Below are 15,166 nucleotides of genomic sequence, written 5' to 3' on the forward strand. Positions count from 1 at the left end.
TACAGTTCCAAACAGTCGTTTGATGCACAAAGTAAGAGCATATGGACTATCAGACCAACTGTGTGATTGGATTGAAGAGTTGCTAGATAACAGAATGCAGCATGTCATTCTCAATGGAGAGAAGTCTTCCGAAGTAAGAGTGATTTCAGGTGTGCCGCAGGGGAGTGTCGTAGGACCATTGCTATTAACAATATGCATAAATGAACTTGTGGACGACATCGGAAGATCACTGAGGCTTTTTGCGGATTATGCTGTGGTGTATCGAGAGGTTGTAACAATGGAAAATTGTACTGAAATGCAGGAGGATCTGTAGCGAATTGACACATGGTGCAGGGAATGGCAATTGAATCTCAATGTAGACAAATGTAATGTGCCGCAAATACATAGAAAGAAAGATCCCGTATCATTTAGCTACAATATAGCAGGTTAGCAACTGGAAGCAGTTAATTCCATAAATTATCTGGGAGTACGCATTAGGAGTAATTTAAAATGGAATGATCATATAAAGTTCATCGTCGGTAAAGCAGATGTCAGACTGAGATTCATTGGAAGAATCGTAAGGAAGTGCAATCCGAAAACAAAGGAAGTAGGTTACAGTACGCTTGTTCGCCCACTGCTTGAATACTGCTCAGCAGTGTGCGATTCTTAGCAGATATGGTTGATAGAAGAGATAGAGAAGATCCAACGGAGAGCAGCGCGCTTCGTTACAGGATCATTTACTAATCGCGAAAGCCTTACGGAGATGATAGATAAACTCCAGTGGAAGACTCTGCAGGAGAGACGCCCAGTAGCTCGGTACGGACTTTTGTTGAAGTTTCGAGAACATACCTTCACCGAGGAGTCAAGCAGTATATTGCTCCCTTCTACGTATATCTCGCGAAGAGACCATGAGGATAAAATCAGAGAGATTAGAGCCCACACAGACGCATACCGACAATCTGTCTTTCCACGAACAATACGAGACTGGAATAGAAGGGAGAAAAGATAGAGGTACTCAAGTACCCTCCGCCACACACCGTCAGGTGGCTTGCGGAGTATGGATGTAGATGTAGAAACGAAAAAACTACAAACAACGAAACTCGTCTAGTTTGAAGGGAGAAACCAGATGGCGCTATGGTTGGCCCGCTAGATGGCGCTGCCATAGGTCAAAAGGATATCAACTGCGTCTTTTTTAATAGGAACCACCATTTTTTATTACATATTCGTGTAGTACGTAAAGAAATATGAATGTTTTAGTTGGACCACTTTTTTCGCTTTGTGATAGATGGCGCTGTAATAGTTTTGGCTCAGCAGTTTATATTACCCGGAATGTACGTTTCTTCTGTTTACCTTTAGCGTAATGAAGTGTCTGTATTTATACCAATGTTGTAAAATGTAACTGCGTCAAAAATAATTGTTTCTGTACTGTAATCAATGTAAATATAAATTTGAATGTTCGTTTGTTCAAAATGTATATAAATAAAAATGGAAACGTTGGTTCTTTCAAAATCTCAAATCTCGGAAAGTTTTTCACAGATTGCTTCGAAATTTTGACGCAACGATGCATTCGAATACGCGCGCGTTTTTAAAACCCTATTTGAATATACGAGTATCATATATACTGCTATCCTCGGGTCAAAGTGAAGGAGAATTACAGGATATGCTCAACAGAATGAACAATCTGCAGAGAATATGGATTGAGAGCAGTCGAAAAAAGACGAAAGGAACTTGGAGCAGCAGAAATGAAATTAGCGAGAAACTTAACATCAGGAATGGCGATCGCGAAATAGATGAAGTTAAGGAATTCGGATAACTAGGCATCAAAATAGCCCGCGACGGGTGGAGCAAAGCACTGGCAATAAGTGTATTCTTGGCCAAGAGAAGTCTGCTAATTTCAATCAGCGAAAACCGGAACAGAAGGGAATCGAAGCATTTGAAATGCTACAGGCTAATGTTGAAAATTAGGTGGACGGATAACATATGCTATGAGGAGGTTCTCCTTGGAATCGACGAGGAAAGAATTGTATGGAAAACACTGACAAGATGAAGGGGCAGGGTGATAGGACGTGTGTCAAGGCGTCACGCAGTAGCTTCTGTGGTACTAGAGGCAGCTGTAGAGGATAAAAATTGTACTGGAAGACAGAAATTGGAGTACATGCAGCAAATAACTGAGGATGTAGGTTGCAAGGGCTACTCTGAGATGTTGGCAGAGGAGAGGAATTATTGGCGGGCCGCATCAAATCCGTCATAAGACTTAAAAAAAAATTGTATACCGTAACTCTTGAAAAACTGTGAAAGATTTACTTCAAAATTTACATCATATTCTGATGAAAATTGTGACAGCCATAAGGGGAAACATCCTCAACCAAAAATTTCTGAAAGTACTCAACCGATTAACATCAAATTTTAACAGGTAGTGTAATAAACTCTTTGTACAAACAGGAAAGTTGTTTTTAAGGGTTTTTGGTTCATGATTAGACTACTAATACTACCACCAAATCCGAATTTGCAATAAAAATATACAAGGCACAATGTCAGAGATAGAGGGGGAATAGGAGATGGACATAGGGGTGGGAGGAAATGGATATAGAAAGAAGAAAGGAAGAGATGGACAGAGAGAGGGGGCATGAGCCGATGAAAGGGGGAGGCGGAGAAGATGGACAGTGCAAGGGGAGAGGAGGTGGTGGACAGAGAGAGGGCTCAAGAGGAGATGGAGATGGGGAGAGAGAGAGAGAGAGAGAGAGAGAGAGAAGAGACGGAGTGGAGAAGATGGACAGAGAGATGAAGAAGGAGGTGGAGATGGACAAAGAAGTGGGGAGGGGGTGGACGGATACAAGGGGGAGGGGAGAACGAGATTAGGATTTATATCCACTTCCCATACAGATTAGAATCGTGTGCTTTGTTTTTCCTTTCTTCTCCATTTAACCAGACGGAGCAACAGCTGTGCGCAGGAGGTTGGGTAAGATAGCGGCATACATAAGTGGTATTATTATAGACAATCCGCTTGATAGTGTCTCTGAAATACAAATTACCTATGATGCTGAGGCAGACGATGGATAAAAGCTAGTCTGAAATACGCTTACGAGAAGACGTAAATATGGGCAGCGTTTCAAGTAGTAATACAATGAGGAAAAACAACAAATTTCCATTCAAGAGAGACGACACTTCGGAGTCTGTAATTTCAAATTGCTACGCAGCCAATAGTTAGAAGACAGAGTTTGATTATAAGACGGAAATAGACATGAGTAACAACCATGACATCTTGCAAAGTGACAGGAGATAGCTGCACGTCTCCTGCTACGAGTGGTGAAGAAGTACAAGAGATGTGGCATACTTGTTTCATACACAGGTTGTGTTCGATAGCACAAACTAAAACATAAATAAAGAAAATATGAATAAATAGAAAAAGCAGAGTTGTACTTTGTGGCCAGTTGCAGTTTAATGCAGTAACTTTTCAGAACTTGTTTGGAAGCGTCATGCTTCATCTTGTTGTACCTATCTTCTGCATCATATAGCTTCCTTCTTGTTTCAGCGATGTTGTTATTGCTGTTGTTGTTGTCGTCGTGGTTTGCCAAGCCACACAATATCGCTCCTAGCACCCATTCTCATACCTGTTCCAAACGAAACAAGATGATACAAAAGGAGAAGATTAAATATTAAAGCCTGCAAAGACGTTGTGCGGAGTTACAGCAGTAAAAATTGTGAGGTTACTTTGTCCACCTTAATAAAAAACGATAACAGAAAAATTAATCTATCGTACAAGTCTCTCTGGATTGAAGAAATACTGCTCCAGTTGCTGTTGAAAACTTTATTGTGTCCACTTCCGGTTTCGGAATTTATATTTGGCCATTTGAAGTTGTTCTGAAAGCTGCCACGAAAATGGTAGATTTACAAACACTGTAGGCGACGAGAAAATATGTTACAAATTATACATTTTACGTATTATGCATACGTAAGCCTTATTTACTCATTTTCTGCTGTATACAACGTCGTTTTTATGATAGTTTGCAAAATCACTTGAAAATGGCCTAATACAAAGTCTGAAACCGGTAGTGGACTCAGTATAAAGTTCTCTACAGCAAGAGCAGCGGTTATTCGTTAATTCAGCATACAGTTGCAGAATATGCACATGACAAACTGTTAAGTTTCTTTGGCTCTCGTATAATATCTTTTTCAAATGTAAGATATTTTATTTTGATGCCTGCTCGGGAAAAGTAATGACACTGATACAGAATTTAAAAAACTGCTGCCGTGCGTCTGCAAGATCCGCTAAAAATTTTGATCACCAGTATTTGGTGGGTCAGAGGAAGTAGTGCGGCACAGTAGCTCGCAGTCCATTATTATCAGACAATCTACGGATTTCATAGCCTAAATGTCGAATTTTGGGCACTGTCTCATTTAATTAGAGCATGTGACACGTGAATGTTATCCTGCACGTCTAATGACAATATTATTCTCGTGTAGCCACTTTACTTTTATTCGGGAGGAATGAGATAGTGGATTTAAGTAACGGAGGTAGAAGTTTTACGAACGAGATTAACATACAATGCCCGATATTTTCATATTATTACACAGGTTATTGCAACGAAATTCATAATAGCTAATTATCTGTAACTTTATTTCTTTTCAACACACTGACAGTATCTTGCGCCGTGGAAGATGGAAAATTCATACCTATTTGAATTAATGTTGAAAAAAAAATTGAGAATCTTGTCTCGTAAAGAGCTGCAAGTCAGTAAGAGGCACACTTACAGTTGAGTCTGTACAGAATTCAGCTGCTGAGATTCCAGTAAACAGCAAAGAATGTTGCGTACTAACGAACAACAGAGCTTACATCTTATCTCGCGAGATACGAAGCTACCTGTAAGACTGTCTCACCGCGACTACATGAAAATAAGTTTGTCGGTCTGCAGCAGCTGACTCATGGCTGAGTCTTGGCTCCGACCAAGTTGTGTCCGTTCCAACTGTTGCGATGCTGCAACAGCGCTTCAATGCCAGATGCAGAACGAGTGAATCTGAACTCACTGTGCCGTTATAAAAATGTCTGCACGAGTGCATTGAAAGTATCGTAGGTTTATTTTGGTATCTTTTGAGTAAGTTATTAATTGTACTGTGCCTGAGAATGGTTCGCGCTCTCTCTCTCTCTCTCTCTCACACACACACACACCCACACACACACACATGTACCAGTATTGTAAATAAGAAAACATTATTATCGTTACTGTTACTGTGATACTGACTTAACGTCCTCCATAGATGACTGTGCTAGGGAAAAGTCTATGAAACGCCTGGCTCTGAGACGAGACACTTTTGGTGTTCGAATTAGGCGTCCAGTTGATGACTCTTGTTGTGGAGATGGTATAGCCAACTTTTCCCCGACACTAATCATGATTTCCAATCTGCTTCTTTCGCCGCCATGAGTTTTTGCACAAAATTTATACACTGAATCAAGTAACCTCCAAAAAACAACGTCCAAAAAACAGCGAAAATCTTCTGATTACTCTTTTTTTCGTCTACTCTTAGGCGTTTGCTATCTTTACAACTGGCCATCGCTCTTACCCACGCCTCCCATGTCCCTGTTATAATCCACGATAACGTTTGACTTTTGCGCGATGCCATTCTTTGAAATCACTTCCGGAATTGTTTTGTCATGGAACGTGTTGACCATCACGTAGTCTCTCTTACCTTTCAACTTCATCAACTTCTAATTGTTTCTATACGCCGTTACGTTTTTGCCCTCCTCCAGTTCTTCATTTCTCATAAAGTCAGAAAACTCTTTTTCCATTTCGCCGCATTGTTCTTATTCGTTAGTTTGTCAAGCAAATCTCGACTAATGTTCCAGTTGTCGAGATAAATCCGAGGAAATCATGAGCAAGCTTTTCTCTCCAGTATGACGAGCGCAATAAATTGTGTCCTTACCATTATAAACAATAAAAAGCTTTATAAATGGACGAGAATACGTTATTTTGACATACGAGAGGTACTGTCGAGTGGAGGAGGCATTCACTAACAGCATTACGACACATGTCAGCCTGATGTTCACATTTGGGAGGAACCTCGCGTCCGGCCATCATGATGTAGGTTTTCGGTGATTTCCCTAAATCGCTCCAGGCAAATGCACGGATGGTCCCTTTCAAAGGGCACGGCCGACTTCTTTCCCCGTCCTTCCCTAATCCGATGGGACCGATGATTTCGCTGTTTTGTCCTTTCTCCCAGATCAATCCAGCAACCAACCGTCCTGAAGCTCGTCTTTGCCATCAGCTAAATGCGACAAAAACGTTCGGGCGAATATATCCGTCGAACATACTGAGAACGAGCAGGTCGTGGAGTCAAGCTCACGTAAAGGATTAACCGCCCTGAAGAGGATCTCTGCAAAGATGGTCAAAACGTCGTTTTCTATAGATGTTTTTAGTTTCAATATGCCGTGTCTCAATACCCAAGAGGATTTGATTTCCAAAACAATTTAGCTGCAGATGTAATTTTCTTAAGTGCTTTCAGCTTTATTAAACTCCGCCTTAAATCATCGAGTAAACAGAAGTGATATCAAGTGTTCCCCAGGGAAGCGTCCTGGGACCTCTGCTGTTGCTGATCTATATAAATGACCTGGGTGACAATCTGAGCAGTTCTCTTGGGTTGTTCGCAGATGATACTGTAATTTACCGTCTAGTAAGGTCATCCGAAGACCAGTATCAGTTGCAAAGCGATTTAGAAAAGATTGCTGTATGGTGTGGCAGGTGGCAGTTGACGCTAAATAACGAAAAGTGTGAGGTGATCCACATGAGTTCCAAAAGAAATCCGTTGGAATTCGATTACTCGATAAATAGTACAATTCTCTAAGGCTGTCAATTCAGCTAAGTACCTGCGTGTTAAAATTACGAACAACTTCAGTTGGAAAGAGCACATAGATAATATTATGGGGAAGACGATCCAAAGGTTGCGTTTCATTGGCAGGACACTTAGAAGATGCAACAAGTCCACTAAAGACACAGCTTACACTACACTCGTTCGACCTCTGTTAGAATATTGATGCGCGGTGTGGGATCCTTACCAGGTGGGATTGACGGAGGACATCGAAAGGGTGCAAAAAAGGGCAGCTCGTTTTGTATTATCACGTAATAGGGGAGAGAGTGTGGCAGATATGATACGCGAGTTGGGATGGAAGTCATTAAAGCGAAGACCTTTTTCATCGCGGCGAGATCTATTTACGAAATTTCAGTCACCAACTTTCTCTTCCGAATGCGAAAATATTTTGTTGAGCCGAACCTACATAGGTAGGAATGATCATCAAAATAAAATAAGAGAAACCAGAGCTCGAACAGAAAGGTTTAGGTGTTCGTTTTTCCCCGCGCGCTGTTCGGGAGTGGAATGGTAGAGAGATAGTATGATTGTGGTTCGATGAACCCTCTGCCAAGCACTTAAATGTGAATTGCAGAGTAATCATGTAGATGTAGATGCAAAACACACTGCATTTCTTTTTTGCCTACCCACACATATTTAGAGACAAGTGTGTTCTCTTCTTTAGGTCTAGATAATTTATGTGGTGTGTTTTAGGACCGCACTGAGAGAAAACATTGTTGCCAGATAGGAGTGAAAACATATCTGGGGGAACAAAGACGGAATGCATTGTGTTGTGCATAAGATGGAGTTTAAGAAACGCCAAATTTAATTCGTAAATACGGAAAAAAATGTAAACATGGGCTTCCAACCCGAGCAAGATAATTTTCTTAAGTGCTGTTTATTCTTCGAGAGCCACCTTCCGAATACCGTTGTTACGCATGGTGGATGCGAAGAAGGTACGCTGTTAAAGAGTTTCATATTGCTTGTGTAACGTCGAGGAAGCTTCCGCGTTTCGCGTTACAAGTCTAAAAGCGCCAGCAGATCGAGACTCGGTCGGCGCCGGCTTGGTGCTGAGCACTTGACTGCGTAACAATCTGGCGTGGGGTATTTATAAGCGCCTGTCGAGAGGAGTGGGGGAGAGAGAAGAGAAAGAGAGAGAGAGAGAGGAGGGAAGAGAGGACAGACGAGACGAAGAGGCGCAACAGGCGAGAGGCGAGGAGCTGTCGCTTCAGCCGCCCGGCCACTCGGCTCGCCCGTGTTTAGTGTTTACGTCCCGCCGGAAGACACGTGGCTGCAAACAGATACACCTCCGTGCTGGCGACAGTTTGTTTTCCTGCCCAGTCATTCGTTCGAATCAGAACAGTGTGACCCGTTTCCATAAGCGTACGGCAGACCTACTGGAATCCTGAGGTGTGGACGGACTACTCTGTGTGTGTGTCAAATCTTTTGGGACTTAACTGCTAAGGTCATCAGTCCCTAAGCTCACACACTACTTAACCTAAATTATCCTAAGGACAAACACATACACCCATGCCCGAAGAAGGACTCGAACCTCAGCCAGGACCAGCCGCACAGTCTATGACTGCAGCGCCTTAGACCGCTCGGCTAATCTCGCGCGGCTGTGGACTACTCTCCTTTCATTAATTTCGCTGTGGGAAATAATGCAACCAGCCGCAAGGTTTGTGGCCGGTTGCAGTATCTCCTACAGCGAAATTTACGAAAACAGCTGTGGTTTCCTCCAACCAAAATGGATAAAGCACTCTCCTTTCTTCGGCAGACTGTGCCAGCCGTGTATCTCAGTCACTTGGATGGTCATGATGAGTGTTTATGGAGTGCCCAATGGACTGCAAGGGGAGAAAAGAAGTTTGTAACTCAACTTGACTAGAAGAAGGGATCGGTTGGTAGGACATGTTCTGAGCCATCAAGGGATCACCAATTTAGTATTGGAGGGCAGCGTGGAGGGATAAAATCGTAGAGGGAGACGAAGAGATGAATACACTAAGCAGATTCAGAAGGATGTAGGTTGCAGTAGGTACTGGGAGATGAAGCAGCTTGCACAGGATGGAGTAGCATGGACAGCTGCATCAAACCAGTCTCAGGACTGAAGACCACAACAACAACAACATGCTTTTTTATTCCACTCTCTGATCACAAATGAATTCTTTAGACGATGACCGGTTTCAGTCTGTAATGACCATCTTCAGATCTTTTTTTACACCATGTCCTAAAGTGATACGGCCATAATGGCATCGTCAAAACATATAAATATAATTGACGATGCCATTATGGCCGTATCACTTTAGGACATGGTGTAAAAAAAGATCTGAAGATGGTCATTACAGACTGAAACCGGTCATCGTCTAAAGAATTCATTTGTGATCAGAGACTGGAATAATAAAGCATTTTACAGTATTGGATCCCTGTTTGTACCCGCGATTATGTCGCAGTTGGTGGAACAACAACATGGACTGCACTGTGTGAAATAGCACATTTACGTGCGCGCCTTTTTTTCCGGCTGGGATTTGTGAGCTCAGTCGTAATCTGCCTGTGTTTTTCAGTAAGATACGCAGATGTCTTCTCAGCAGATGGAAGAAATCATAATTTAATATTTGCATTGTCGTGCATACGTTTCCAGTGCAAAACACACACAGTGATAAATGGAGTAGGAAACGAAATTAAACCGTGTTACTCTGTAATGTAGCAGTGGAGACCGCGGGCTAGGCCGGAGTGGCCGAGCGGTTCTAGGCGCTACAGTCTGGAACCGCGAGAACGCTACGGTCGCAGGTTCGAATCCTGCTTCGGGCATGGATGTGTGTGATGTCCTTAGGTTAGTTCGGTTTAAGTAGTTCTAAGTTCTAGGGGACTGATGACCACAGCAGTTAGGTCCCATAGTGCTCAGAGCCATTTTTGAACCGCGGGCTATGTGTGCCAAAATACTCGAAAAAGATTCCTAAGCAACCACTGTTTATTTTTTTTTTTTTTTTTTTTGCGGTGTTCAGAGTCACGCTGCAGCCTTACATACTGTAACAGACTGACGTATCGCCTGGTGATTGGCTACTGCATGTCACAACTGCTGCTCGACTTTCAGGTCAAATAGAATACTTGAAAATTTATTCTTCTGTCAGTATTCGAACTGACTTCCTCCAAATCAATCGCCTTGTTACAGAAACTGATGCGAAGGCGTGTGTTATGAACTTTATTGTTTCGAGAATCAACCTCAATAACAATCGTCCATGTGCAACCGATGATAACAAAATAACATAAACGTTCAAAAAATGGTTCAAATGGCTCTGAGCACTATGGGACTCAACTGCTGAGGTCATTAGTCCCCTAGAACTTAGAACTAGTTAAACCTAACTAACCTAAGGACATCACAAACATCCATGCCCGAGGCAGGATTCGAACCTGCGACCGTAGCGGTCTTGCGGTTCCAGACTGCGGCGCCTTTAACCGCACGGCCACTTCGGCCGGCACATAAACGTTGTTAAGGGCAATGAACAGCTACAAAAATGCAACTGATTCTGTGGACAGGATGCGAGTTCGTTGGTCATCGAGACTCAGTTCGAAGTGCCACTCGTTACTGAAGACAATTCTATTCTGGTCAATGATATTCCAAGCCTAAGGTGTGTCTGGAGTGACCCCGGACGGCTGTGAGATACCCAACTGACTTTCACCCCTCATATGGCCCGGTGACCATGAGTGATGATCTGGGTGCGAATTCTTTTCACAGCAGGACTCCTACGGTTGTCATCTGCGGCTCCTTTACAACTCAGCGGTACGTCGATGATATTATACGCCCCGTTTTGTTGCCCTTCCCGGCGCTTACATTTCAGCAAGATAATGCTTGCCAAATTCTGTCTTTGCCAGCAAGGTCGAGGATCTCTCGCTAATTCGGGCACTCTAGCAGGGTCCTGCAACCAGCTTGGGATTTTGGCGATTTAACGTGCCAACTGGACGGAATCTGGCACAATATCCCTCGAGAGTACATCCATCAACTCTATCAGCCAGTGACAAAACCAATAGCTGCTTCCTTAAAGGCCAGAGGTGGACCAACGCGTTATTGACTTGCTCAATTTGAGAAACTCTTCCTCTAAATCCTCCAATTTTTCTGAAATTCTAATTATTTGCTTGCCTACAGATGTACATCATATCAAGTGATTCCAGTCCCTTCCGATAGTTCCTTCGCGGTGCGTCGTTTCTTTGCCTTAGATTATAATGTCCAATAATATTTCTGCGGCTAGTTTTGAAGGGATAATGAGTGGTATGTGACAATAAATCTACATCTACATACATACTCCGCAGTCCACCATACGGTGCGCGGCAGAGGGTACCTAGTACCACAACTAGCATCTTCCACTCCCAAACAGAACGAGGGAAAAATGACTGCCTATATGCCTCTGTACGAACCCTAATCTCTCTTTTCTTATCTTTGTGGTCTTTCGGCGAAATATAAGTTGGCGGCAATAAAATTGTACTGCAGTCAGCCTCAAATGCTGGTTCTCTAAATTTCCTCAGTAGCGATTCACGAAAAGAACGCCTCCTTTCCTCCAGAGACTCCCACCCGAGTTCCCGAAGCATTTCCGTAACACTCGCGTGATGATCAAACCTACCAGTAACAAATCTAGCAGCCCGCCTCTGAATTGCTTCTATGTCATCTCTCAATCCGACCTGATAGGGATCCCAAACGCTCGAGCAGTACTCAAGAATAGGTCGTATTAGTGTTTTATAAGTGGTCTCCTTTACAGATGAACCACATCTTCCCAAAATTCTACCAATGAACCGAATACGACTATCCGCCTTCCCCACAACTGCAATTACATGCTTGTCCCACTTCATATCGCTCTGAGATGTTACGCCCAAATATTTAAACGACGTGACTGTGTCAAGCGCTACACTACTAATGGAGTATTCACACATCGCGGGATTCTTTTTCCTATTCATCTTAAGTAATTTACATTTATCTATATTTAGAGTTAGCTGCCATTCTTTACACCAATCACAAATCCTGTCCAAGTGATCTTGTATCCTCCTACAGTCACTCAACGATGACACCTTACACCACAGCATCATCAGCAAACAGCCGCACATTGCTATCCACCCTATCCAAAAGATCATTTATGTAGATAGAAAACAACAGCGGACCTATCACACTTCCATGGGGCACTCCAGATGATACCCTCACCTCCGATGAACACTCACCATCGAGGACAACGTACTGGGTTCTAGTCTTCGAGCCACTCCCATATTTGGGAACCAATCCCATATGCTCGTACCTTAGTTAAGAGTCTGCAGTGGGGCACCGAGTCAAACGCTTTCCGGAAGTCAAGGAATATGGCATCCGTCTGATACCCTTCACCAATGGTTCGCAAGATATCATGTGAAAAAAGGGCGATTTCCTTTCGCAGAAGCGATGCTTTCTAAAGCCGTGCTGATGCATGGACAACAACTTCTCTGTCTCAAGGAAATTCATTATATTCGAACTGAGAATATGTTCGCGAATCCTGCAACAAACCGAACTGAAGGTATCGTGTAGGGTGGTAATACACGGTGATTCAAAAAGAATACCACAACTTTAGGAATTTAAAACTCCTTAACGACAAAAGGCAGAGCTAAGCACTATCTGTCGGCGAATTAGGGGAGCTATAAAGTTTCATTTAGTTGTACATTTGTTCGCTTGAGGCGCTGATGACTAGGCGTCAGCGTCAGTTGATGCTAAGATGGCGACCGCTCAACAGAAAGCTTTTTGTGTTATTGAGTACGGCAGAAGTGAATCGACGACAGTTGTTCAGCGTGCATTTCGAACGAAGTATGGGAAACAACTCAGTATGAACGTGACTCGCCTAAGCTGAACGTTTTCTGTGCCATTTCAGCCAATAAAGTTTTTGGTCCCTTTTTCTTCGAAGGTGCTACTGTAACTGGACTACAATATCTGGAGATGTTAGAGAATTGGCTGTTCCCTCAGCTCGAACAAGAAGCACAACAATTCATATTTCAGCAGGATGGAGCGCCACCACATTGGCACTTATCTGCCCGTAACTACCTGAACGTCAACTACGCGAGGCGATGGATCGGCCGCCAGGCAGCCCGTGACAGAGCACTTCATCACTGGCCTCCAAGAAGCCCTGATCTTACCCCCTGCGATTTTTTCTTATGGGGTTATGTTAAGGATATGGTGTTTCGGCCACCTCTCCCAGCCACCATTGATGATTTGAAACGAGAAATAACAGCAGCTATCCAAACTGTTACGCGTGATATGCTACAGAGAGTGTGGAACGAGTTGGAGTATCGGGTTGATATTGCTCGAGTGTCTGGAGGGGGCCATATTGAACATCTCTGAACTTGTTTTTGAGTAAAAAAAAAAAACCTTTTTAAATACTCTTTGTAATGATGTATAACAGAAGGTTATATTATGTTTCTTTCATTAAATACACATTTTTAAAGTTGTGGTATTCTTTTTGAATCACCCTGTATTTTACACAGGAACACGGCTAATGCTCTTTCCGAGTGGGAATCCAGGACTGTCCCACCTCGCTGTATCACCGCATCTCACAGTCTTCAGAGTCGGTTCTCGTTCACCGTAGTCTGGAAGAGATTCCACTCGTTGGGGTGTGGGTAGGGCGCCGCGCGCCAGCCGCCGGGTGAGTGACGTAACGGCAGAGGCGACCCTTGAACCGCCTGATGAAACTCGATGCGCGGAGATCGCCGCACGACCGGAATGTCAAAGCCAGACCCGGAGGCTCCCGGCGGGTTAAGCGGGACTCGTAATGAAACAATTAGGGTCGGACGCCGTTCGCTGCGGCCAGTGTATGCTGGCGCGAGTCGCCTAGCGCCGCATCCCGACCAGTTTGTACGCCGGCCGTGTAATGGGACGCCGGCTGGAAGGCCGCTCCAGCTGGAACTGGCGGCGCGGTCTGGAGCGCTCTTTCTCCTCCAGCCCGGAATCACATTCCGTGGCGGCGCGAGGGTAACGCATCCGGAAGGACGCCAGGAGGGGGCAGGGGAAGAAAGGGGGCGCAGAGGTGGGCGATACGTTTACAAATGTATCGCATTTCTCCGAGATCACGGACACCAGGCCCGTTGTCATGGGAACGCCGCCGAACAATGGACGTTGTCGGCCCTTAAACGGGGGTCCCGGTAACAACAAAAGGGGAACTGATAGGCGAACGACTGTTTTGTTAGAAACGTTTAGAGAACCAGGAAAGGCAGCGAGGGGTGGGGAAGCGAAGCTACCGAAGCAGGTATCGCAATCCATCACAATGGGACAAAGAACTTTTCTATTTTTCTTCATTTATCTTCGCTGTAGCCCAGTCAACTCATATGAAATAAAAGAAGAATACTGTTTCTACTAGCAACTACTGAGAGAAATCGCTTACAAGACGCAGGTGCGACCGATTGTGTTCGAGTATAATGACTTTTCTGGAGACTAGAAATTTACTCTGTAGGAATCAGCATGGGTTTCGAAAAAGACGATAGTGTGAAACCCAGCTCGCGCTATTCGCCCACGAGACTCAGAGGGCCATAGACACGGGTTCACAGGTAGATGCCGTGTTTCTTGACTTCCGCAAGGCGTTCGATACAGTTCCCCACAGTCGTTTAATGAACAAAGTAAGAGCATATGGACTATCAGACCAATTGTGTGATTGGATTGAAGAGTTCCTAGCTAACAGGACGCAGCATGTCATTCTCAATGGAGAGAAGTCTTCCGAAGTAAGAGTGATTTCAGGTGTGCTGCAGGGGAGTGTCGTACGAACGTTGCTATTCACAATATACATAAATGACCTGGTGGATGACATCGGAAGTTGACTGAGGCTTTTTGCAGATGATGCTGTGGTGTATCGAGAGGTTGTAACAATGGAAAATTGTACTGAAATGCAGGAGGATCTGCAGCGAATTGACGCATGGTGCAGGGAACGGCAATTGAATCTCAATGTAGACAAGTGTAATGTGCTGAGAATACACAGAAAGATAGATCCTTTATCATTTAGCTACAAAATAGCAGGTCAGCAACTGGAAGCAGTTAATACCATAAATTATCTGGGAGTACGCATTAGGAGTGGTTTAAAATGGAATGATCATATAATGTTGATCGTCGGTAAAGCAGATGCCAGACTGAGATTCATTGGAAGAATCCTAAGGAAATGCAATCCGAAAACAAAGGAAGTAGGTTACAGTACGCTTGTTCGCCCACTGCTTGAATACTGCTCAGCAGTGTGGGATCCGTACCAGATAGGGTTGATAGAAAATATAGAGAAGATCCAACGGTGAGCAGCGCGCTTCGTTACAGGATCATTTAGTAATCGCGAAAGCGTTACGGAGATGATAGATAAACTCCAGTGGAAGACTCTGCAGG

At 43.9% G+C, this 15,166-nt stretch overlaps 1 protein-coding gene across 1 annotated transcript in view; it reads right to left on the reverse strand.

Moving 5' to 3' along the window:
* LOC126088489 (uncharacterized) overlaps nucleotides 1-13,900 on the reverse strand; it is a 72,025-nt gene extending 58,125 nt beyond the window's left edge. The window contains exon 1 of the mRNA XM_049906629.1: nucleotides 13,658-13,900. Coding sequence (XP_049762586.1) covers nucleotides 13,658-13,900 — 243 coding nt within the window. The remainder of the gene's footprint in view (nucleotides 1-13,657) is intronic.
* Between the last annotated feature and the right edge of the window lie 1,266 nt (nucleotides 13,901-15,166).

This window comes from Schistocerca cancellata, chromosome 6 (assembly GCF_023864275.1).
Source record: "Schistocerca cancellata isolate TAMUIC-IGC-003103 chromosome 6, iqSchCanc2.1, whole genome shotgun sequence".
NCBI lineage: Eukaryota > Metazoa > Arthropoda > Insecta > Orthoptera > Acrididae > Schistocerca > Schistocerca cancellata.